This window comes from Dendropsophus ebraccatus, chromosome 7 (genome assembly GCF_027789765.1).
Source record: "Dendropsophus ebraccatus isolate aDenEbr1 chromosome 7, aDenEbr1.pat, whole genome shotgun sequence".
NCBI lineage: Eukaryota > Metazoa > Chordata > Amphibia > Anura > Hylidae > Dendropsophus > Dendropsophus ebraccatus.
The window spans coordinates 132,110,989-132,138,086 of NC_091460.1; the positions used below are offsets into that span (position 1 = coordinate 132,110,989).

General features: G+C 41.0%; 1 protein-coding gene across 1 annotated transcript in view; it reads left to right on the forward strand.

Moving 5' to 3' along the window:
- The window catches only part of EGF (epidermal growth factor), an 86,143-nt gene extending 71,530 nt beyond the window's left edge, over positions 1–14,613 (forward strand). Inside the window, exons 18-21 of the mRNA XM_069976813.1 lie at positions 6,562–6,709; positions 8,533–8,694; positions 10,858–10,921; positions 14,300–14,613. Of these exons, the coding sequence (XP_069832914.1) occupies positions 6,562–6,709; positions 8,533–8,694; positions 10,858–10,912 (365 nt within the window). The 3' untranslated portion in view covers positions 10,913–10,921; positions 14,300–14,613. The remainder of the gene's footprint in view (positions 1–6,561; positions 6,710–8,532; positions 8,695–10,857; positions 10,922–14,299) is intronic.
- Positions 14,614–27,098: the final 12,485 nt, after the last annotated feature.

Genomic DNA, 27,098 nt, shown 5'->3' on the forward strand with positions numbered 1-27,098 from the left:
TTTTATGTTGCTTCTGATTTTCCCCCCAACTAATCTCTCACTGTGTCCTCTTGTTCTTGACTTTTTTTTGTTCTGTTCTGAGAGAGAATTCTACTTTACCTTAGGCGGGGTTCACACTGCATTTTTGCTGTGTGTTTAACAGATCAGTTTAATGAAAAAACTGATCAAAATGCATTTTTTAGCGTACGCAAAAACAAGATCAATTTTTGTGTACGCTAAAAAAAAAATTTTTGATCCGTGTTTTTATAATGAAAGTCAATGAAAAATCGATATAACATGTCAATTATTTCCGGCTGTTGTTCATTGATTTCCATGCAATTTTCAATGCAACAACAGCTGTGTTTGACACTTGGGGGGAGATTTATCAAACATTACATATAGCATTATGAGTTCATAATTGACTCTAGATGCAGTGGGGGAGATTTATCAAACATGGTGTAAAGTGAAACTGGCTCAGTTGCCCCTAGCAACCAATCAGATTCCATGTTTAATTTTCCAAAGGGTCTGTGAGGAATGGAAGGTGGAATCTGATTGGTTGCTAGGGGCAACTGGGCCTGTTTCACTTTACACCATGTTTGATAAATCTCCCCCTTAATGTAGAAATCTGGCCAGATCCATTTTTATAGCAAGTGCAGGGGAGGGGGAGGATAAAAGAAGTAACTTCCCCCGCTCCAGCGTAGGTTGCTGCATACCACCACACTGGTCCTCAGCCGCTTCCTGGTCTGGGTGGGGACCTGGGTCGTGACATGTGAGGTCCCCTCAGCCAGTGTGAGCAGACTTCACACGTCACGACCCAGGTCCCCGCCCAGACCAGGAAGCGGCCAGGGGACCAGGAAGCAACCCGGGAACCAGAGTAGCGGTATGCTACAACCAGCGCTGCAGTGGGGCAGGTAAGAGCATGTTATTTATTTTATCCTCCCCTTGTCCAGCACTTGCTAAAAAAATGGGTCTGGCTGGACCTCGCCTTTAATACAACGGACATTATTTTTGAGTGCCAAGCAACGGCCGTTGTCCGTACGTTATGAGCACATGAGCACAAAAATATCCTAATGCTAATATCCTAATGTTTTAATGTAGAGACCTATAGAAGACAGCAGTGACATGCCTGATCTAGCAGGTCCTTCTAGTTGTACGGGTTCAAGGTTTTTGAATACGCGAGTTAATGGTTTACTTATTCCAACACAGACACTAAACTAATCCCTTAATAGACAGAACCTAAGGAACGTTTTACATCACGCTGCAGTCATGGCAAACAGTATAAGAGAAAGCTCTATGGTCTTCAGTCCCTCTTTTCCCTCCATATTGTATTACTTTATCCAGATCTTGGTATAATTTCTTAACAATGGAGTTTTCTTCTTTATGTGGCTATTTGTATCTATATTACTGGTATGCACATGATTTATAATGTCTAAGGGGGAGATTTATCAAACATGGTGTAAAGTGAGACTGGCTCAGTTGCCCCTAGCAACCAATCAGATTCCACCTTTCATTCCCCACAGACTCTTTGGAAAATGAAAGGTGGAATCTGATTGGTTGCTAGGGGCAACTGAGACAGTTTCACTTTACACCATGTTTGATAAATCTCCCCTAAATGTATACTGCATGTATAGCTGCAATCTCTTAGGGTAACACAATTGCTCGCCCTGTTCTCAGATCAATTGCTAAACCTTCAATCCTTCTATCTGCATTTCTCTCTGTTTCCTATACCGGCCGAAGAAGGAGAAGAAAAAGACGCAAATGGAACAAGCGCATAGATTTATTGGAAATCATTATTAGGAATACAAAGCTCAAATAATCCGTGACCCAGTTGTTAAACTCATCAGATAACTGGTTCTGTTGAATAGTCATGAGGGCCATGGAGATGACACTATGTAACATTTCACCACTATTATAGCACTTTTATCTATATTATATGGCCCCTTATGAATATTCTGTAGCTTACATGTAAACTGGGTGGATTTATTTTCTTACATTTTTTTTTATTATATTGCCTCCGAATCCAGATTTTTTTTTGTGACTTTTCTTACTCATTACAACATAAGATAATGTTTGCTACCATGCAGACAAACAAGTTCAGTTCAATGAGAAATATTATTCATGTTATTCTTGGCATAACGCATTATATTTACATACACATTACATATAGCATTATGAGTTCATATTTGACTCTAGATGCAGCGGGGGAGATTTATCAAACATGGTGTAAAGTGACACTGGCCCAGTTGCCCCTAGCAACCAATCAGATTCCACCTTTCATTCCTCACAGACTCTTTGGGAAATGAAAGGAGGAATCTGATTGGTTGCTAGGGGCAACTGAGCCAGTTTCACTTTACACCATGTTTGATAAATCTCCCCCAGTATCTTCTGGCATGTCCTAGTATGGCTGATAGCTGATACTCTCCTGACTTGACTTATTTGCATGTGTTATCATAGATAACAGTACCTTTGAACTTTACACATCTGTTCACATCCTTCTGTTGAGTTAAAGGGTAGTTCACCCCAAAAAACTGGTGTTAGAAAGTGCCAGAGATGTATAATTTACTTCCATTACAAAATATCTTGAGTATTCCAGTACTTATCAGCTGCTGTGGGTTCTGCAGGAAGTGGTGGATTCTTTCCAGATTGACACAGTGCTCTCTGCCGCCACCTCTGTCTGTGTCAGGAACTGTCCAGAGCAGCAGTAAATCCCCATAGAAAAACTCTTCGGCTCTCCAGACTGGAAATAATACGATACATACGATAAATCGACAAAACGATATATCGTACCGTCTAAACGCTGATCGTTATGAAAAAAAAAACGTTACTCCGACATTGTTAATCGTACGATCGGGCCAATTAATTATCGTTTCGTGTAAACGCAGCATTACATGTTTGCATTCCAGACTAATGTAGTAACTGGAAGTCGTTGTCAGGCAGGTATCGGTGAATGCACACAGTAGTTCAGTGCAATAACACACTAGAGACTTACACCTGTACTGCACACACAGTGATGGGTTTCCTGGAATTCCAGCTGACTGCATGGAGGAGATGCTGGAGATTAGCCGGACATTGAGAAACCTAAGTGCAGATAGGGATGTCGGTTAACCAGAGAAATCTTACTCTGGAGCCAAAGGATTCTTACATATTTAATAAGCTTTTCATATGTCTTTTACTGCAGTCTTACCTCTTTCCACTTAGTCTCCGTTTTTTGTAATCACAAATTTAAAAAGGGAATTTAAAGGGGTTATGCCGAGAACCCCCGAAGCAAGCCAGAGCAGGGACCAGGTGAAGTATAGGCCCCGGCGGCGGGGGGTTAACGGGGCGGGCTGCGGACAAACTCGCAGCGCAATGTGCATCCTGCTGCGAGTTTGTCTGCCCATAGAGTTTACTGGGCAGGGATCCGCTACGTGTAAACGTACCCTTAATATGGAACAGTCACCAAACAGGTCCAGACACCATCACACAAAGTAAATATCATACATAGTCTAAGTTGCAGAAGCAATTGAAGATTTCTCCTGAAATGAAACCATCACATCACAGGGCCTTTATCTGCCGCTCTATGACAGTGATCGTTCCACATTCAGCTCACCATAAGTTCTTCTGTCTTCTAGGCCTACATACATTTTCTAGGCCTACTGTTAGCATACAGCACAGCTTTTTCCTTTGAGACATGTGACTTAAAGAAGCAGTGCACTTCCCCGGCGGTACGGCACCACTCTGGTCCCACTGGTGGTGACATCACGGCTCTTCTGACTCTCTTCTTTACCCATTGATTTTGAAGACCAGAAGTTAGAGTCTCCAATTCATCTCTATGTAAGCGCTCTCATAGAGATGCCTTGAAGAGTTGGGTGTCCGGCCACCGACTGGCCCGCAGCTAATAAGAAGAGGTCATGTGGGCATCAGAGTGACCCGAATGGCGCTGTACCACACAGTGTTGCTGGAAACCAATCATCGTTGGTAAGTGTACATATCTGCCTGCAGCAGGGGAGGAAATTAAAAAAGGGCACTTCTTCTTTAAGGGTGTGTTCACACTACAGAAAATAGTTGGAAATTCTTAGCGGAAACCCCGCCCATAGACTCCGAACAGAATCCCACCTGCTATCTGTTTCAATGGGATGCCTCGTGTGCCTCGGCTCTCCGCGCCTCTCCACTCAAAGAATTGACATGCCCTATCCGACCGATTATCACTGAGTGTAATAAACACAACGATCAGCTGATGACAACGATCATCGGTTGATCGTTGATATGTAGGTTTGGACCTATAATTGTCGGGCGCCGACTGCGCATTGCTACATGTAATAGCGGTGCGCAGCTGGCGGCTGACGATTTCCAAACTGTATACATTACCTATACATGGTCCAGGGCTCCTCTTGCGCTCTGCTTCCAGCTTTAGAGCCTGTCTGGGCTGACAGACCGCTCAGCCAATCACAGGCTGGGACCGCCACGGGCAGTGATTGGCTGAGCGGCCTGTCAGTAGAGACATGTTTGATAAATCTCCTCCCATATGGATCTTATAATTACAGTCTAATATTATTATTATTATTATTATTATTATTATTATTATTATTATTATTATTACTATTATTATTATTGGCTAGAAAGGAGCTGCTCTGGTGTACATTCATTATATGAAGAGCAATTGCCTGTTCATTTAGCTGATTTACTTAGAAAAGCCGAACCCACTTTGTTTCCATTTAGAATATAATAATCAAATGTATTAATTGGCAGATATAATTTCTCTAAGTAATGAAGTACGGTATATTGTTTCTATTGTTCTTTGACTATATTACTATTTTCTCTGTCTTTGCGGCTGTGTTTTCTCTATTTATGTCTAAATAATTCCATGCACTTAGCCTAACTCCTCTTCTGTCTACAACTGGAGTGTGTCTTGTCTTGTTTGTTCTAAGTGCAATCCTATTGGTATTAATTATGGATGAGTTTTATGTATATCGAGCTGCATAATTACAGTATAACACATTTTCAGGAAGAGGAGGAAAAGCAATAGTGATAGCACTAATATAGGGTGTGGCTAGACTTTATCCTCATACATATTCTCATTATTTCATATGGGCATGGATGATGAGGCCGCTGTTAAAGAAAAACAAAACAAAAAAACATGAATTAATTAGAATTTTTAAAGTCTATATAAGAAAAAAATCTAAGGAAAATCTAAGAAAAAGTCAGAAACACTAAAAAAAAAAGTATGACCTACCCTATTATGAAGTTGCCACAGTGTCAAAATCACACCGGCTGCTTTATTGGATGTGGTCTTCGCAAGTAGAACTACTATCTCAAATTTTACTTTCAAATCAATTGGTTTCAGAAAGTTATATAGATTTGTATTTTACTTCTGTTTAAAAATCTGAAGTCTTCCAGTACTTATCAGCTGCTGTGTGTGCTGCAGGAAGTGGTGTATTCTTTCCAGTCTTACACAGTGCTCTCTGCTGCCCCCTCTGTCCATGTCAGAAACTGTCCAGAATAGCATTTTCTTGAATCTTTACACATCTGGATCTCTTTTTTAATGAAGGTTTACTCTTAATTTTTTTTACCAAGTTTTATTAATGGGAACGTAGTAGTTGGGTAAGAGATAACCAATTTTTAATAAGGGTATTACATAGTTTTTGTTGGGTAATTGGCTTGCGTTCAGGAAAGGTTTTTTTATTCGCTACTGTTTTGGACAGTTCCTGACAGGGACAGAGGTGGCAGCAGAAAGCACTGTGTCAGACTGGAAAGAAAACACCACTTCCTGCAGGACATGCAGCAGCTGAAAAGTATTGGAAGACTTGAGATTTTTTAAATAGAAGTAAATTACACACACACACACACACACACATTTTATATATATATATATATATATATATATATATATATATATATATATATACACACACACAAATATATAACTTTCTGAAACCAGTTGATATCAAAGAAAAAGATTTTTGCCAGAGTACCCCTTTTAAGGCTTCACTGACCATAAGATTAAAGAGGTTAATTTTCTCCCTATGCATAAGTCATTAAGTCCAATTATTATTACATTGTAAAGAAAAAATCTATAAAAATGACTTCTTAATTGGAGAACAATGTGGAAAATGTGGAAAATCTTCATTGTTTCATACAGTAGTTTAGTAAAAGATAAGATGTAAATTGCTACAAATGAACAAAATATCATTTTATTGGTACCTAATTGAGATGAGCGAACCGGGTTCGAGTTCGAGTCGATCTGAACCCGAGCGTTCAGCATTTGATTAGCGGGGGCTGCTGAACTTGGATAAAGCTCTAAGGTTGTCTGGAAAACATGGATACAGCCAATGACTATATCCATGATTTCCACATAGCCTTAGGGCTTTATCCAACTTCAGCAGCCACCGCTAATCAAATGCCGAAAGTTCGGGTTCGGTTGGACTCGAGCATGCTCCAGGTTCGCTCATCTCTAGTACCTAATAACCGATGCAGCAGTGCATTGTCTTCTCATATAGAATTATAGTAATAATATAATATAATAATGATTTAATGTACTGCACTCGAAGAAACACCATACTATAGTACATTTTATAACCTACATGCATATGGATAATTTTGCAGAGTCCTCCACAACGGCCAGCACTGTGAATACGACAGCAAATGACACATCTGGAAGGAGTCACACGCAGGAATGTCCTGTATCCCATGAACATTTCTGTTTCCATGGCACATGCAGATACTTCCCGGATCTAGACGACTATGGCTGTGTGTAAGTGGTGCAGACTGCCCATATGCGGTTATATGTAATGATGATACCTGTATTAAAGTATGAGTTACCTGTCATTCTGTACTGGGAGCCCATAGAAGTGTATAGAACGTAATGTATTAAATGTAAACAAATGTTAATGTATAGAATGTAAACAAACAGAAGAAGACCACTGGGTCCATCTAGTCTGCCCTTTTAGTATTTCCCTTCTTATTCTCTTAGGATAGATATATGTATATACCAGGCAGGTTTACATTCTGTTATTATAGATTTACCGACCACATCTGCTGGAAGATTGTTCCAAGCATCTACTACTTTTTCAGTAAAGTAATATTTTCACACATTGTTTCTGATCTTTTCCCCAGTAACCTCTCACTGTGTCCTCTTGTTCTTGAGTTTACTTTTTTTTTTCTAAAAACACTTCCCTCTTGACCCTTATTTAGTGATGTAACATACTTCAGGCCCTGTTCACACAGAGTACGAACGGCGGACGAATGGTGCCAGCCTCCGTGTTATAATAACACTCTATGGGAGGCACGCGTGCCGCATCTCTCAGGGTCTCAGGGTCTCTCTCTCATGTTCATTCTTCAGCGTCGAAAGATGCAGTGCGCGCGCCTCCCATAGAGTGTCATTATGATATGGAGGCTCACGCCATTCGGCCGCCGCGGAATTCTGCCGCTCTTGCTCTGTGTGAACGGGGCCTAAAGGTTTCCATCATGTCCCCCCTTTCTCTTCTTTCCTTCAGACTATACAAATTCAAATCCTTAAAGGGGTTATCCAGCAACACAAAAACATGGCCACTTTCTCCCTCTCTTGTCTCCAGATTGGGTGGGGTTTCAAACTCAGTTCCATTGAAGTAAATGGAGCTTAATTGCAAACCACACCTGAACTGGAGACAAGGGAGGGGGAAAAGTGGCCATGTTTTTGTAGCGCTGGATAACCCCTTTAAGTCTTTCCTGATATGTTTTAGGCCTGACACCCTCTACCATTTTTACAAATAGGGCATGATTTGTGACCATCCCATTGACTCAGAGCCCATATTCCTGGCTTAAGTTACGACTATGATTCCTCATACATTTAAATTAAATCATAAATCGTTGTGATAAGGGAGTCTGTAGGCGTTTTATGCTGCCTGTGGATTGGGCAGCATGAAACTAGTGACAGGCTACCTTTACCTATTATGGACATTAAGGGGGAGATTTGTGAAACTGGCTCAGTTGCCCCTAGCAACCAATCAGATTCCACTTCTCATTCCTCACAGACTCTTTGAAAACTGAAATATGGAATCTGATTGGTTGCTAGGGGAAACTAAGACAATTCTACTTTACACCAGTTTGATAAATCTCCCCCTATGTTTGTGTAATGGGAAGAATGCTTAGCATCCATAGAAAATGATCAGAATACCTTTTTATTTTATAAAAAAAAAAATCAACTTATACATTTTACATCTGCTTTGATGGTCACCAAAGTTTATTCAAGATTATTCATTTCCTATTTAACTCTTAATTCTGTAAAGTCTTATTTTCCGGACTAGTTTTTGTTATAAATGTTCTTTGTGGCCAGTAGATGGCAATGTTGGGCTAATAATCGGAATCCCTCTTGCCTCTTGAGTCGGCTGTATATTTTAACCTTCTTTTTCGGCAAGGAAAAGAAAATGACTTTACGATGATCTAGTACAAAAAAATGGGGCTTTACCCTTTTATTATTACTTTGATAATGAACTGTCATCATGGAAATGTTTTACAAAACAAACCGACATAGAAACTCAGCGATTACATATGACAAGCAACATTGTCCTTATGCAGACTGACACGGCCATATCTCAGTTGTATTGCAGGATATTTCGGAGAGCGATGCCAGACCGATGACCTGAAGTGGTTGGAGAGGCAAACGACACAGTCGAAGATTCGCAAAGTCACAATTAGCGTTTCGTTGGTTGTTTTCCTCCTTGTCCTGGGACTTGTTTTGTTCGCAGTATACCATTACAGGTGACTAGGGTTATTACATTTACCGTTATGGTTGAAGGTTTGACATATCTGTTCTATGCAGATCTTATGTAAAATGTGAACTGTATTATCAGAACAGACCTCTTTAAAGGGGTTATCCAGCACTACAAAAACATGGCCACTTTCCTCCAGAGACATCCCCGCTCTTGTCTCCAGTTTGGGTGCAGGTTTTGCTGCTCAGTTCCCATTGAAGTGAATGGAGCTTAATTGCAAACCGCACCTGAACTGGAGACAAGAGTCATGTTGTCTCTGAAAGAAAGTGGCCATGTTTTTGTAGCACTGGATAACCCCTTTAAGCTATGCTGTAAAACTAAACTAACTGCAAAGTCCATTGGAAGTTCTAAATGCCATGTTCTATATGGTAGTATGGCATGCCTGCCCTCAGTGACCCCTTTCTTAAATCCATTGAAACACTACACATCAGTTGTGCCATTTACCAGCATTAAAATACCTAAAAGCATTTAACACTAGTGCTACTGGAGCCTGTGCTTAGCCGGATAGTATGCAAATGAACTGAGGACTTCTATACAGCATTACCTAATAGATACACATTGAGGCTATGTTACCACTACGGGATTTTATCGGGAAAGGGCGGTCATCTAATAACCCCTTCATGACCAACGGTCATTGATGCCTAGATGTCAAGGTCACATTGAAGCAATGTTCTTCCTCACCTTCTTAGGACCCTATTACACAGGCCAACTACGGCCTGTTCATTTTAGTAAAGGAGCGTCGATCAGCTAGATCGACACTCGTTTACTGGACCTATTAAAAGGCCTGATAAACAGGCAGTAAGGGCTGCATGGACATCGTTAGCGATGTTTATGCAGACCTTGCCCAAACAACTGACACCTTACCTTTCCCCGCTCCCGGTCTTCTTTCCTGTGCTCCGCAGCTTCCAAATCCCGCGGTGGACCTGGCCTGTGATTGGGACGCTGCAGCCACCGAAAGCGGGAAGCTGCGGAGCACAGGAGAGAAGGCCGGGAGACATTGTGCATACTTACATTGTGCCTACTTACATTGTGCATAATTAGGCTGGGTTCACACACACACACACACAGTACATATCAGTCAGTATTTGGTCAGTACAGTGGTACCTTGGTTTAAGAGCGATTTTGGTTTAAGAGCTCACAGTTTTTCAAAATTGTGACTTGGTTTAAGAGCTCCCTGTGCTGGGTGGGAGCGCAAGTGGAGGAGGGGCATGGCCTGCATAGTCAACAGCACTGTACTCTGACCCAGGAAGTCTCTCTCACCTTCCAAATAATAGCAGATTCATTTCAGGCTGGGGCTTACATCAGGGGACAGGACTGTGGAGGTAATCTCTTTTTAGCTGTAACCCCTCTCTCCCCGGACAGAGAGTGCTGCTATACTGTTCCCACATAGGCCCTGCTCATTCCTTCATGCTCCCTGCAGTCTCTGTCCGCCCTTGTGTTTCCCATCCTCTCCATTACTGTACAGTAACTTATAATATCACATATTCTGCTGTTTCTGAATGTTTGTTTCATTTGTTTTACCTGTTATTCAGAATAATAAATCATTATTTTTGGGATGTGGAACCAATTGTCTGCATTTCTATGATTTCTTATGGGAAAATTTGCTTTGGTTTAATAGTGGATTTGGATTACAAGCGCGGTCCCGGAAACAATTATGCTCGTAATCCAAGGCACCACTGTATTTTGCAACCTCAACCAGGAGTGGATTGAAAACACAGAAAGGATCTGTTCACACAATGTTGAAATTGAGTGGATGGCCGCCATATAACAGTAAATAACGGCCATTATTTCAATACAACAGCCGTTGTTTTAAAATAACAGCAAATATTTGCCATTAAATGACGGCCATCCACTCAATTTCACCATTATGTGAACAGAGCCTTTCTGTGTTTTTAATCCACTCCTGGTTTTGGTTGCAATATGAGGACCACAATACTGGCTGAAATATATGTAATGTGAACCCAGCCTCACATTGTATCTACTTACATTAGGCAGGATCTATGAGGGCAGTTTGCATTGTTACTGTGTTTTACAAGTGATTGATTGAGTATAATGATGTCCATACAATCCACCATTATTAGCAGTGAACTTTTCAGATGCTTCCATGTCTAGTCTGATTTGGCCGTCAATCTATTTTTGTTTTTATTACAAGGCATCAGCTCAAGCGAAGCAGAAACCCTGGCAAGCGGCACGGCGAGCAGCATTAGCGGCCTACGGTACTGTAACTCTTTATTAATAAGTCACAGGGAAGGATCAAAGGGCAGAAGGGATCCACTTGAGATTAACCATGAAATAATTCACATCTTCTATACATTAAGTAGCTGCCAGATACAACTAATGCCGTGCCCTGAACTCCAGTTCATCTTACTTCATTGTTATCCCTCAAAGTTCCCAGCTGCCTGGATATACTGCAGCTATGAGCCAGTGTTATTGTTAGACGGGGCACACAACTGTTGGAGAGCAAAGTCTAAAATAAGGAAATTACAAAGTGATGACACGGCGTATCAGTGAGAGTCACCAGGAAATTAGTGGACACCCCTGTGTTTCAGAGGTTGCCAGCTATATCCAGTGTGATTATAGATAGATAGATAGATAGATAGATAGATAGATAGATAGATAGATAGATAGATAGATAGATAGGAGATAGATATAGATAGATAGATAAATAGATAGATAGATAGATAGATAGATAGATAGATAGATAGATAGGAGATAGATGGATAGATAGATAGATAGATAGATAGGAGATAGATAGATAGATAGATAGATAGATAGATAGATAGGAGATAGATAGATAGATAGATAGATAGATAAATAGATAGGAGATAGATAGATAGATAGATAGATAGATAGATAGATAGAAGATAGATAGATAGATAGATAGATAGGAGACAGATGGATAGATAGATAGATAGATAGATAGATAGATAGATAGATAGATAAATAGATAGGAGATAGATAGATAGGAGATAGATAGATAGATAGATAGATAGATAGATAGATAGATAGGAGATAGATGGATAGATAGATAGATAGATAGATAGGAGATAGATAGATAGATAGATAGATAGATAGAAGATAGATAGATGATAGATAGATAGATAGATAGATAGATAGATAGGAGACAGATGGATAGATAGATAGATAGATAGATAAATAGGAGATAAATAGATAGATAGATAGATAGATAGATAGATAGAAGATAGATAGATAGATAGATAGATAGATAGATAGGAGACAGATGGATAGATAGATAGATAGATAAATAGGAGATAGATAGATAGATAGATAGATAGATAGATAGGAGATAGATAGATAGATAGATAGATAGATAGATAGATAGATAGGAGATAGATGGATAGATAGATAGATAGATAGGAGATAGATAGATAGATAGATAGATAGATAGATAGGAGACAGATGGATAGATAGATAGATAGATAGATAGATAGATAGATAGATAAATAGATAGGAGATAGATAGATAGATAGATAGATAGGAGATAGATAGATAGATAGATAGATAGATAGATAGATAGGAGATAGATAGATAGATAGATAGATAGATAGATAGATAGGAGACAGATGGATAGTTAGATAGATAGATAGATAGGAGATAGATAGATAGATAGATAGATAGATAGATAGATAGGAGATAGATAGATAGATAGATAGATAGATAGATAGGAGATAGATGGATAGATAGATAGATAGATAAATAGATAGATAGGAGATAGATAGATCATGCATCTTTTACTCTGCTCATGGACACAGACACTTTCAGTTTTTCTTCGCCATCTAGAAGCCATAACTCTTATCATTTTCTATCTACAGACCCATTGGCTTTAATCTTGCAGGGCCTATAATACCTTGTAGTGATACAATTGCAATAAATAAAGCAGCACTCCAAAAGCCTATTACCTAGGTTGTATCCCTGTTTTCCAGGCAGTACTCGGGCTGTTTCCACCTTCCCCACCTTCTATGATTTTTATTGGGATGGAAGAATGTTTTTTCCATCATAAAATATATAAAATAAAGTTAGAAAAACAAACAAACATAAAGCCTATGAAGTTTAAGAGATTCTCATGAACCTCATTTACAGAGAACTAATATTCGAAGCCCTATGCTATACATATGAGGAATTTTCCACTCTTTCCAGTCCAAACACAGGGCTAATAAAAATCCATAACACAACAGCCTAACTGGGAGGAAAAGTCATTTTTCATTCTGTTTATTACAATCATCTATTCCATGAAGTATATATTAATAAGGCAAACTTACGTATAATTATTGCTGTCAGGCAGCCGCCACAATATACACATATCTCTGCATAATTTCTTTCTATAAACTATAGGTGGCAGGAATGTAAATGTCAGCCAGAGTCTATGTAGAGAGAAGAAAAAAGAGGCCTAGATCCGACACACAGTAGACCAGTGTATATTTATTGCGTAACCGCATTTATCTGTTCCGGGAAACAGGTCCCCATATTAAGTTTATTTACCAGGCCTCGATAATTTGTATTTTCCTCCGGAGGATTTACTGCCATATGTATGTTTTCTTACCATTAATAAAAACTGTACACAAAAGGCCTATGAATCATAGTGACATTTAGGGAGGGAGAGCAATGAAATGTCTTTTTGTATCTGAGGTCACTTTTCTTATTGCTTCTAAAGCTATAGCGCTAAGCCCCGTGTCAGCCCAAGTTTTCTCCGATAGGTTCTATTGCCGCAGACTGACTCTCCTACAATAAGGCTGTATAAAATAATAAAGTCGTAGCAAAAACAAAATATACAGTAGGATCCAGAAGTATTTGGACAGTGACAGAATTTTTTATAATGTATCCTCTGTGCTGTGGCTGTAACACAAACCCCCCAATATGTGGTAGAATTTTTTTGGAGTTTAAAAAAAACGTACAAGAAAAACAATATAGGATAGATTCACTGGCACTACCTGATTAATGGACTTGCTCTGCGGGTGCAGGAAAGAGTGGCGTGGAGGTGCTCCTCATGAAAACCACTGGGTAATATATATACAACAATAGTAGAAAAAGAGATTGAAGGCACTCACCACTTAAACGTGCACTGTCTTTATTTCATCTGTGGTCAGCAAACGATTCAGCAGGTAAAAATCATATCGGGCACGGATCAAACACTCATCAGTGATCGCAGTCACAGCTGTATCGCGCGAATGAGCTCTTCATCAGATGGGCGTCTGATGAAGCGCGCATGCGGTGACAGACACTAAAGGATGGAAATTGTATCACTATCCAGATAGTTCTGGACCCAACTATATATCATATATTACTATGTGTGTTAACACATTGGAAGTATCATACAAAATTCTAAATTTCCCAAAATTTATTTTATTCTATTTACGCCATTATTTATTTTACTTTTTTTTTTTCTATTTAGATTGTTTTTTTTGTTTTTTTTTTTTTAACATAGGTTACAGAGTGGTCCTTACCCTTTTTTAATCACATTCTGCCATGTCATGTCTGCTTCATCTCCAACTACAAACATGTTTCTGCATAACTGGAATTGTACTAATATTATACGGACGTGCTGTTGACTTATCAGCGTTCTTTCTTTTGTGCAGTGTCCAGCCAAGCCGGGAAATTGGAGAATGGACAAGTTATTGGTCTATGGAGCGTGACCCAAGCACTCCGTCATGTATAAACTAATAGAGAATTGGACAAAGATCCAGTTTTCTGTGAGTCTAAGGATTCTACAGTCCAGGCCAAAGCAGATCTTCTCCATGTTTTTTTTTTCTGAACTGGAAGATAATGTGCAGAGAATTGAATATTTGGGAATGGGGTAATATGTGGTGGATATAGACTGTTATATAGCCACAGCTACCTGAATATTACTGCACCAAATCCTAAACATGTCAGAAGTTAGTGTATAGCAGGGTAGGGAACCTTGGCTCTTTAGCAGTTGCAAAACTACAACTCCCATCATACCTAGACAGCCAAAGCTAAAGCTTTGGCTGTCTAGGTATGATGGGAGTTGTAGTTTTGCAACAGCTGGGGAGCCAAGCTTCCCTACCCATGGTGTAGAAGTAGCTCTCACTGAAACATGACTAGCACCTATGCATGACCCACTCCTAATGAAGCTAGACATGTTTCCACAAATGTGTATATATTGTCTAATCCTGCTGAAATGGACACACAACCAATGCACTGCACACGTCTATTGTCAAATCCAGAAGTCATCTCTACTGTGTCTACAGCTGCTGTTAATATAGTCCACAATCAGAGATATAAGATTGGTAGTTGGTCATATGATAACACACCAATACATGTACATGTGCATTACAGCATATAAAGGAGCAGTGGCGTAGCTACCATAGAGGCAGGGTAGGTGGCTGCTATGGGGCCCATGGGGGAGGAGGGCACGGGGATGCAGAGAGAGGATAAGAGCCAACCTGTGTCCTTCTGCTTAACCCCTTATGTACTGCAGTGTGTAAGTGACCCAATGTTTACTTACATGCTGCAACACAAAAAAGGGTTACCAGGCAGAAGACAAAGAGATCTCTGCTTCACTGCTGTGACCCGTGACCTATCTGACCTCTGTTGTTGCTGCCACAATCAAGTAGGAAAACTTGCAGAACTCTGTGCCGAGGTCAGGGGTTATCAGTGCACCAGCAGTAAAGCAGATATCTCTTTGTCTTCTGAACATTGGGTCACTTACACACTGCAGTACATAAGGAGTTAAGCAGAAGGTAGTCTGCACCTGCATCTATGTTTTTAACCATAACAGCTCCTAATGGACCCTTATAGTTAAAAACAGTGGACTGACATAGCAAGCGGCCATTGGCGTTCTGCTAGCCACTCATGTAGCTGCAGCCAGGATTCTGCCTCCGGCCACAAGAGATTTTATTTTTTGGCCACATCACAGAGTGAGTATGTGTATGCATGTAAGTATATATATATATATATATATATATATATATATATATATATGCAGTGCCTTGTGTAGTGTGTAAGGGAGGGGGGGTCCCAACAATTTTTTGCTATGTGGCCCCGTGAATCCTAGCTACGCTCCTGTAAAGCAGAGCTAAACCTAAAGTCGAAAACTTATTATATCAGTCACAATATGTATGTAAATGCCAATGGATATCTGCAGGATAAAGTAGTGATCGGGGGAAGAATTATTTCCAGGTGCAGAATTCCAGATACTGGGGGGGTAATACATTGCATTGTATTGTACAGTAACTATATGGATAAGCCTTAGGTGTAATGTCCCTGCAGGTAAATATGCTTTAGCATATGTCTTATTTCCTGATTAAATAAAACTACTTCAGATTATACCTGTCCTTGTATTTTTCAGGTGTCTCTTCGGCCAGGTCATTGTTTTAATTTTTTTTATTTTTTTACTTATTTTTGTGATACAAAATCAAAGCTGTACAGAATCAAGTAACTTGCCGAGGCAGTGACTCACTTATTGATGATGTTTTTTCCTGATTCAGGGCCCTTGCACACGTCCAAATGAGCGCAGAATCCGCTCAAAATTACGCCCGTAAAAAAATGAACATTTCATTTTTCTATTGTACCATATGGGCTTTCCGCTCATTCGTTCACACAGCGGAATTCCTGTTGGGAAAATTCCGTCGCGGATACACGTTCCACCCAGAGAAGTGACATGTCACTTCTTTGGGCGGATTCCGCTATAGGAATCCTATAGAAGTCAATGGAGATTGAATTCCGCTTGAATTCCACTTGCATTCTGCTCGAATTCCGCTCCTGTTCTGCCAGAGCTGAATAGGCAAGGAATTTCAAGCAGAAAACTTTTCTCTTCAGTTCCTCCTCACCTATTGCTCAGTGTGCAAGACTGGTCATAGACCTTTAAAATGACAGAGTTTTTTCCCCTGGAAATAACGTCCAATCAGGGCCGTTTCCAGGCTTTCTGCCACCTGAGGCAAACCTGAGCTGAGGTTTTGTGTCTTCAGCAGAAAGCAGCAGCTCAGAATTGAGGGAAGCAGACTGCATACATAATAACAAGTATGGAAGGAATTGTTAGTCTCACCATGGGCAGCAACATATCAAAAGTTATGTTTGAGTGGAATTCCCCTTTAAGAATCAACCTGTTTTGCCAGATATCCAGCAATATATTTAAAATTCTTAAATTCTTTACAATTTTGTACACGGAGTGAAGCTGTACAACATGCAACATTATGACTTGTCTTGTGTTACTGAAGCAGTGTGCTATTAATTAAAATGAATGTTGGAGCTGATAACATATGGAGAAGTTGGCACAACATTGTGTTCTCTGCCAAACAGCTTTGGTCTAATGGAGTCATGAAAGTCAGGCAGATGTAGAGTGCATTATATGTGGGCTTTTCCTCTCCAATCTTATTGAATTCTACTTGTTTATTTAGATTACAGCTGTTTTAAATGGAACTCAAAGCATGTGAACGTGGTAGGTCTTGTGCAGGGGACGTCATGGATTAGATTGCAAGGTAAATACTGAAACTTCAAGCAGCTGTAATCCAAACTCAGAGTAATTCCACTGTTACCAACTTCAACATATGCTTCATGTATGGGGGTGGGCGATTTTGTGTGTGCAGGACAGGTAGTGAAATATGGAAACACATTAAAACAAAAAATATTCTACAGGATTTTAGTACATAAACGGTTTACTACCTTCTATCTGATGAATGGGAACTAATGTGCCGGAACCCTTTTAAGCGGCACTATCAGCAGGTTCAGCCCAATGAACCTGCTGATATGCCACAGTAGAGCATTACCTGTAGAGAGCAGGGCTGGTCCTAAATCTCTTCTTCTGCCCCGTATTCGTACGATAGCCCCTAATTGCCCCTTTGCTAATGAGGGGTTTCGGAGCATTTGGGGCGTCACCCTAAGTGCTGAGCACCAGCGTAGCCCGCCCAGTCCACCTCCCCCTGTGCCTCACCCTCCTGTGCTGCTCGCTATGCATATATGAATATGCATAATGGGCGGCACAGAGCAACCCCTCTGCCCGCCCGTGAGCAACCCCCTCTGCGCACACCTCACCAGCCTGCCACATGCATCTCCCGTCCTCCTCCCTTCGAGTGGGCAGAGGGGTTGCTCTGTGCCGCCCACTATGCATATTCATATATGCATAGCGAGCGGTACAGGAGGGGGCACACTGGGCGGGCCACGCTGGTGCTCGGCACTTAGGGTGACGCCCAAAATGCTTCGAAACCCCTCATTAGCATAGGGGCAATCAGGGGCTATCATACGAATGCGGGGCAGAAGACGAGATTAAGTACCAGCTCTGCTCTCTACAGGTACTGATCTACAGCAGTATATCAGCAGGTTTATTGGGCTGAACCTGCTGATAGTGCCGCTTTAAGACACTGGTTTCAGATTTCTATAACTTGTATAAAGTGCTGTATTAAGGTGGTGAAATAAAACCTTAAAAAATAGCATTAAAAATTAATTGTGTTTTTTAAAGTGATATTGTCATCCCCTTACTCTATGTGGTTCTCCGCACAATCCACAAGCTTAGAAGCTGCACATTCTATATATACCGGGATAAAACTGGTCTGTCTTTTTTTTTTGCACTAAAATATCTTCATTTCATCGGTGGATAGTGTTACCTAGGCAGGGGCGGAGAGATACAGCCCACCTTTCATTCTGGATAACCAATGAAATGAAGCAAGAGGAAGGGGTGGTAACAATACCACTTTAAAGGGGTTGTCCAGCAAAAATCTTTTTCTTTCAAATCCCCTCTCTTTGTCCGAATAAACGCTCTCTTATCACCCACTTGTAGCTAAAATGCTTATCCCGCTTCATTGGAGGTCCACCGACCCCCCCCCCCCCCCTTAATATCTCATTGGATTGAAAGGGTGGAAGATACCCGGAGGCTGGAGGAAATCATCAGTTGGCAGAACTTTTCCCACAATGCCTACTTTAAAGTGTGGGATCCTTGGATTGCTCTACTGAAACGTGATCAATCCTGAATAGATTGTTTCATATTATATGATACATGCTTGTGTTTTGTTCTCTCGTATCTAACTCTTTAATGTGGTGAGACGTAGGACCTTTCCCATCCCTAACCCCCCCTCCCCTCCCATGGTTCTTGTTAATTCTTTCCCCCCCCCCCCCTTTTTTTTTCCCTTAAGGACTTTTCCCTACATTATGTGTGCCATATTTGTACACAGTTTTAGGCTATGTTCACACTACGTAAAAGTACGGCCGTTATTCCAATCGGCAACAACAGCCGTACTTTATGCAGTGTGGAACATAGCCTATTGTTCTATGTGCTTCGGCCGGGATCCCGTGCGGCGCCGCAAATAACTGACATGTCAGTTTTCTGCGGCCGCAATTCAATGAATTGCGCCTGTAGGAAACCCTGTCAGTTCACACAATGAAGCAAGCGACTCTGGCCGCTTGCTTCATTGTGTGCTGCAGAGGTTCTGATGCGGGCGCGCGATAATACGCCCGCATCAGAACACTGTGGCTGGAAAGATTATCCGGCCGGTACTTAAGTGATCCGGGCAGAGACCGGCCGTTTTGTGACTCAGCCGGGTCACGCAGCGGCCGGTCTCATACGTAGTGGGAACATAGCCTTAGAGCTGTATTTGTAATAGGGCCCACAAAATCCTCCCCCTTTTTTCCTTTGTACTCCTTATTGTCTTGTTGTAAAACTGAAAAATTTCAATAAATAAAGATTGAAAAAAAAAAGAAAACCTCTCCTGCTCTGGACAATTCCGTTCTTGGACAGAGGTGGCAGCAGAGAGCACTGTGTCAGACTGGAAAGAAAACTTCAAGACGTACAGCACCTGATAAGTACTAAAAGACGAGATTTTTAAATAGTAAATAGTAAAAGTACAAATTTATATACTTTGTGAAACCAGTTGATTTGAAAGAAAAAGATTGTCGTCGAACTATTCAAATGCTAAAAAAAAATGCTGTGCACATATGGTAACGTATTTTTGCTTGTTTTTGGTGCATTTTGCATTCTGCAATACAAATCTTTCAATCAATTGATCAAAGTGTCACATGACTTAAATTGAGAAAAATGCAAGTGAAGAACCTAAATGCATGTAATAAAACACAAACACTGCACCGTAAAGCACAAAAAATGGAAATGGTAGCTTTTTAGGGTTTATATATGAAGGATATGAGGCCTTGTAGAACCTATAGCAACTAATGTTAATTATTTAGTTAATGCTATGAGGAGTATTTGACTACAATTCCCCAAATAGGATTGCTGAATAGTAGTATGTCCATTTGCATAGAATCCATTACAGAGCGGAGCTGCTAGTCATCTGGTATTCTACTATAATATGCCTGGGTCATGAACTATGTTATTTGAGGGTGGTGCAGAAAATATAGCACAGAAGATGTATACCCAGATAGAACACAGCAGTCTCCTAGATAGATTTGAATTTTAATTTAAAAAGGACTGACCCTTGGCTTTGCATCATAACAAACATGGTGGTTCTCCACGCCGTCCTTCTAGGCAATATGAAAAGTACAAATCTATTTCTAATGTGAGTTCTAAGCTTATTGTCAACACAGAGAGGAGGGAGCCTTGGTAGGATGGTATGACCACTTACACAGCTATCAAAGTGAATGGACAGCAATACTGGCTGAAGAAGTGGAAACCATATACAAGCGGTTTATTTCAAAACATTTACTGGGATCCCCCGCTTTTTTTTTTTGTGATATTACACCTATATGTGTCTTTGCCTTGCATGGTGGATGTGACACCTTGCTAAAGAGAATACAGCATATATAAGATGACTTCTTTCTTGCGCGTGGTTGTGGTTAGGCTTGATCGAACAGTGGAAAAAGCTAGGTCCGATCAAACTCAAACCAAGCCGGACCTTCCGCATGTGATTTCTGATGCCTTCTTGGTCCGTGTAAAAGGAGGAGACTGCCCGGGAATCGGAATTCCAGGCGGTCCCCGGGATGTCTCCTCCTTCCGCACAGACTGGGAAGGCATTAGGAATCAAATGCGGAAGGTCCGGCTCGGTTCGAGTTCAATCGAACCTAGCTTTTTCCGCTGTTCGATCAAGCCTAGTTGTGGTGTGCACTGGGAGACAGCAGAATGACCTAGAAACAGTTGCCCCTTGTGTAGGAAAGCATAGGAAAGAGAAGGCGAGTGTCAGATAACATGACATGTCTGGGAGGAGAGCTGTTTGGTGGGCCGGGTGCATAAGTAACAGTGGTCAAACACATTAGATAGAATTAGGTTGACGGTTGAACAACAGTTTTTGCTATTGGCCATTATAGTCATTCAAACTGGCCATACATGACCAGTGACACTGGGCAAAGAACGAAAGAGCTTTCCTATACAAAAGATTTCTCCTGAACTTAAGATCTTTCATCCGACTTTCAGACAAAGCAAGGCCAACTTCTTTGTGACATTCTGTCATCAGTCAGTAACATTTTTTGGTTCTAGTCCAACTTCAAAAACATTCACTATGGCTGAAGTCATTCATTTCCATTACAAATTGCGGCTCTTCTGCAAGCTTTGACGTAGGGAACCTCCTAATCTGACTGGCCATATTCCCAAAGGTATTGTAAGCCTGTAGTGGGTCTCACCCCGTTATTGCAAGCACTGTGCCCTGAAGAGTGTTGTGCTTGAGAGTCAAAAATTTCTGCTGCACAAAACAATTATCGGTCATAACGGTCGGTTTCGGCCAAATACGGCTGATAATCGCTTTGTGTAATGGGCCTTTACTGTGAGAACCAGATTCTCTAGTCTGATAAAACCAAGGCTAAGGGAGAAATTTATGAAGACTGGCATACATAAGGCCTCGTAACCATTTATACCACCGGATTCACTAAGAGGCGCAGGCCTCTCAGTTAACCTGGCCTGACCTGCGCCTGCCATACTGTGGGCGCAGAAATCTACACCTACTCCTGAGCAGGTGTAGATTTCTGCCTTGATTTACGGCTGCAAACAGGTGTTATTCATAGTAAATAAGGTGGGGGAGGAGGTCACGCCTCCTTTTTTGCCTTACTGCGCCCCCACCACCACCCACCCATCAGGCATACGCCAAGGAGAAGGGACGAACCTGCGCCTTCTCCCTAGCATACACCAGGGCTGCAAGATTGATAAATCATCAATATGCAATATGAGGACCACAATACTGACTGAAATATATGTAGTGTGAACCCAGCCTTAACCTCAAAATTACAGCAGTATTTTTCTTTAATTTAACAGAGTATGAGCATAGTCTTACTGTTACCGAGAGTCTGGTCCATCATACCACCATATGATTCTTTAATAGTCAATTAATGTTTAGGTTCTAGCTTATAACGCAGTTCATCCTCAGGTAGAAAAATCAATGGCAATAATGTCTTATATTGGGGAATGGCCGTAAATACAATTACTCAACATCATTTTGAAGCAAATCCCAGGTGGAGGGGGCATTTCGGACACACTTTTTCGGGTCTTTAGAGAACAAGCCTTTCGTGACCCAAGACACGTGCACATGATAGGAGTTTTGCCTATCGCCAGACTGCCTCTCTCTTTGGCGTGCGCTCTTTGACCTTGCTGATCTGTAGGTCAATTCCTTACATTTGTAGCTGAATTACTGTTGGGCTAAGGCTCTGCTGGGAAACTCGGTATGAGCTAGTAACACTATACGGTTACCAGCCATGAATGTTTCCATGAACTGCAAACTTTTTATAACTTCCTAAATAATGAATCACATTTAAAATGCATAGAACGTAGATGTAATAATAGTTAAGGATCACTATAATAATGTTTATAGCATGCAGAGGTAAAACAGAGCCTGCAAATAACTTACTGTGGGTGTTACTATGTGTTAGCCACCAACTTAAATTCTTTTTTTTTTTTTAAACTTGTCCAAAAATTTTCACAGACAAATTGGAAAACTATAATGAACGCTAAAAATTATAAGTGATACAATATAAGTGATACTACCTGTACTACCTTAGGTTTACACTTTTTTAAAGAGGATGTACCACCCGGGACATCCTCTTTAACCTGAACCCACGGATCGATCGGCGCCGGCACGGGGAAGCCGGTGCCGCGGCTCCATTCATTCTAAGGGAGCCGCGTCATACAGGGGAGGGAATTCCCCCCCACTGGGGGCGGCCCGGCCAACCTCTAGTGCTTCAGCACCGGCCGGTACCGCTGGATCGAACGGCGCCGTGCACGGGAACCGGGCGGCGGTTTGAAAAAAGGACTGCGGCATCGGCTTCCCCGTGCCGGCGCCGATCGATCCGTGGTTCAGGTTAAGGAGGATGTACCGGGTGGTACATCCTCTTTAAGGTTTGTATGGACATTTGGTAACTTTGGTTATCATTTACAAATAGATCCCAAATATATTGCAAATATATATGTGCTTTTAGTTTCCAGATCACAAGTGTATAAACACTTAAATCTGCGCTATTTGTAATCTGGCCCTGCAATGTTCCTCCCCGCCTTCTAAGAGCCATAGCGCTTTTATTTTTCCACCTACAGGGCTGGTTGGGGTGTCATTTTTTGCGCCATGATCTCTTGTTTTTATTAATATCATATTGGTGTAACAAAAAAATTTTTATTGCTTTTTATAAAAATTTTTGGTGATATGTTACTTAATAAAATCAGCAATCCTGGTGCGTTTCCCCCCCCCCCCCCCCCCCCGTTTACGCTGTAATATGTTATATTTTAATAGATAGGACAAATCCGCATGCTACGATATGTAATATGTTTATTTACTTTTTATATATATTTTTTTATTTTTCTAATGAGCAAGGGGATCTTTTAAACTTTTATTGGGAGGGGGTTTATAAGGTTTTTTTTTAATACTTTAGAAAACTTTTTTATTACATTTTTTTACACTTTAATTCACTGTAAATTATGCAATCATTAGACCAGATGAGAGCATAGCATAGATCAGTGTTTTCGGCGATCTATGTATAGAGCCTGCCTGAGAGCAGACTCTATACACAGATTGCCGAACCGACAGGACGAAGGTAAGGAGCTTACCCCCACCTCTCGGCACAAGCGATCGGGACCCGATCACTCAGTAACAGATGCTTCATCTGTCACTGAGCACCTTAAACGCAGTGATCGCTGTAGATCACGGCGTTTAAGGGGTTAATGAGAGTCAGCTGCAGGATCATTAACTGCTGCCCGGACACTGATGTGAGCGGGATCGCTATCTCTGCAGCGGTCCCGCTCACATCAGGAAGCCCCGTCAGAGCAGGAATGTATATATACATTTCTACTGCACAGGGTATGTGCAGTAGGAACGTATATATACAGATTGCTGACGGGAAGGGGTTATGGAAGTCATAAAAGTTAAAAATAGGGAGAATTATTTGTATGTCCTCCTTAATAGGTAATGTATCACCTAGATTTCTTTTTGACTGGTCAGAGACAGATACTAAAACATTCCTTTTTTTCTAATCTGATTGTATTTTTTCTTTCTACATTATTACGGCGGCTGCCTGAGCTATTTTCACAGCATACAGTATGCTTTACAGCAAGTCCCATGGACCATAGATAGAACCTGGCACAGTCAGATGAATAAGAAAAGATTTTGTTGACTTTAACAAGCACAGTGAATCTTAAAGGGGCAGTTCACAAAAAAAAGTTCTTTCGAATCAACTAGTGCCAGAAAGTACCAGAGATTTGTAATTTACTTCTATTAAAACATCTCAAGTCTTCCAGTACTTAACAGCTGCAGTATGTCCTGCAGGAAGTGCTATTCTTTAAAGTCTGGAGAGCAGGATAAGTTTATTATGGGATTTACTACTGCTCTGGACAGTTCCTGACATAGACAGAGATGGCAGCAGAGAACACTTTGTGAGACTGTTGAGAATAAACCACTTCCTGCCGGACATACAGAAACTGATAAGTACTGGAAGACTTGACATTTGGTAATAGAACTAAATTACAAATCTGTGTCACCAGTTGATTTGAAAGATTTTTTTATATTTTTAATTTTCAGTGATAGTCCCTGAAAAACTCTAAACCCATTTATTTAAATCTTAATAAAACTCTGATACCTGGTATAGGAGAGCGTTATGTCCTTAGATCTTATATGAATGATCCAAGACCTGACATGCCATGTATGCCTAGCTTTCCCTGACCCTCACTATGCAATATACCTAATGCACATATATATATATATATATATATATATATATATATATATATATATATAGATTCAGCCTGAAACCAGTGTCCTGCATGTACGTAAATCCAATTTTTTTGTGGGGGGAAAACCTCAAATATATAGTAAAATTATGTAAATAATGTAGTAAATTTAGTCACTTCTCGAAGTCTCTAAGAGATGCTAAACCTAATCCTTAATTAAGTTAAAGAAGCTTAAGGTAAGACGGCATCTTATCGGCATTAGCAGCTTAGAACACATGACCACACGCAACATATCATTACTCACGCCGCCATGCTGCGAATGGCGATAAAACATTCATCTCACATATAATTCATTTAACAAGCACTCGGGTTATTGGTTAAGCCTGAGCTATAATAAAGCTGGTGACTGTGAAGGGGTTAAGTCTAAACGGAAGCGTGGACCGACGATGACGAAGGCGAAGCTCACTAGAGAGTTCATTTAGGTGATTAGAAAAGGTTAAAGTTCCTCCATATGTGGGGGACAGACTTCTACCCGGCAGTAGTTCATCCCGACCAAATGTTGCTCATTAACACTATTAGGTACAACTGGAACAGGGGCTCATTCTGGTTCAGGTGCTGGGAATTAAAATACAGATATAGGGATAAAGGTTAATCCATAAAAAGAGAAAAGCCGAGCGCTGGGATTGGTCCGGAGGGCAATGTCTTCCCCTCATTTCTTTCAGACAGCAGCATTTGGTCTTAAGTAAGAGTTCCCTGTGCACAAACCTCACAGATGAAGGTCTAAAGAAGGAATTAACTGGCCACTCAAAGGCTTTGTGATTATCCGTAAGGTCACACCACAATCTTTCTGCCTTTTGACCCAAGAGGACATTATGTATATCCAGGCGGCCAAAATGTACTAAAAGACAATAATGTATTTTAGAGGTATTAACACATATGGCAAACATAATCCCCGCTACATGGAAACACGAGGCCAGGCCAGACTCCTAGAAGAACATTAAGACCGGACAAGCTTTTACCACCAAAACTGTATCCATGTATATGATATCCCCCCCCTCCTCCCCTCCCCTGAAAATCCATGGAGGAGACACGGACCTGATGCCCCCATAGAGACATCCTTTCCATTCCATACACAGATCTCTGAGTTCTTTCTAGTCTATAATCCATCAATGAATAATAAAAAATAATGTGGAGGTCGGCATAGTGTGGATTTATTTATTACCATGGTATTTCTTGTATTAGATGTAGGGATTGATGCATGTATTGTATTGTCCTTGTCATAGGACGCTAAGGATGCTATTACATGACCTGTGCAAGAAGTCGTGTATGGTTCAATTACCGTGTGAGCAGAGCAAGTATGGACATGGCTGAACCTTTAAGGGCCATAGTACACAGCCCCAATGACTAATGTAAGGCTAGATTGGCCTGAGTCTATTACACAGCTCGATAATCGTGCAGCAAGGGCTGCACAGATATCATTAGTGATGTCCGTACAGTCCTTGCCTTAAAGGAGAAGTTCTGCGAAATTAATAAAAGGGAGGAATGCGGGGGAAGGGAAAATATTAAAGTATACTTACCAGTCCCAGTGCCTACGTAGTGCAGCTCCTGGGTCCTGCTGACAGCCACTGGATGTCATTTTCGGCTGGAATCTGGGTATGTCACTTACCTGGCTCTTCCAGCTACAATGTCACAGCCTGACTGACTTAGAAGGCAATGGCTCAGATGGGCATGTATTGTTGCAACTGAAAGAGCTGCAGGACACTGGTAGCTGTCAACAGGATCCAAAAACTTTATACTTACCTGTCCACACTCCCTGGTGTTCTTATAGCTTCTGCCCTCTGCCTGCTCCCTACAGCCGCCACTGGTCTCCAAAGTAACAGGCTGCTTAGCCAATCACTGGCCAAGATGGGACAGCGCAGCAGCCAGTGATTGGCTGTGCGGCCTGTCACTTCAGAGACCAGTAGCGGCTGTGTTCAGAGGGCAGAAGCTATAAGGAGACTGGGGAGCGTGAACAGGTATGTATAAAGTTTATTGTTTTTTGGGGGGTTTTTACACATTCATCAGCTGTCGGCCATGCTTCGCTATTACAAGTAGCAATTTGCACCCGGTGCTTAACCCTGATTATTGATTTTAAGCAGAATTAAATTACACGATCAATCAATGATGGCTTCATTGGCTGATCCCTGTCTTTATTACACAGAGCCAGAAGCCTCCTGAATCGGCAGATCATGGCTCCATGTTATAGAGCCCTTAGACTGGACTTGATTTGAACCCAGTAGAAAAGCTCTGGCAAGATCTGTAATGAGGGTATTAAAACATGTTCTATTATTATAATTATTATT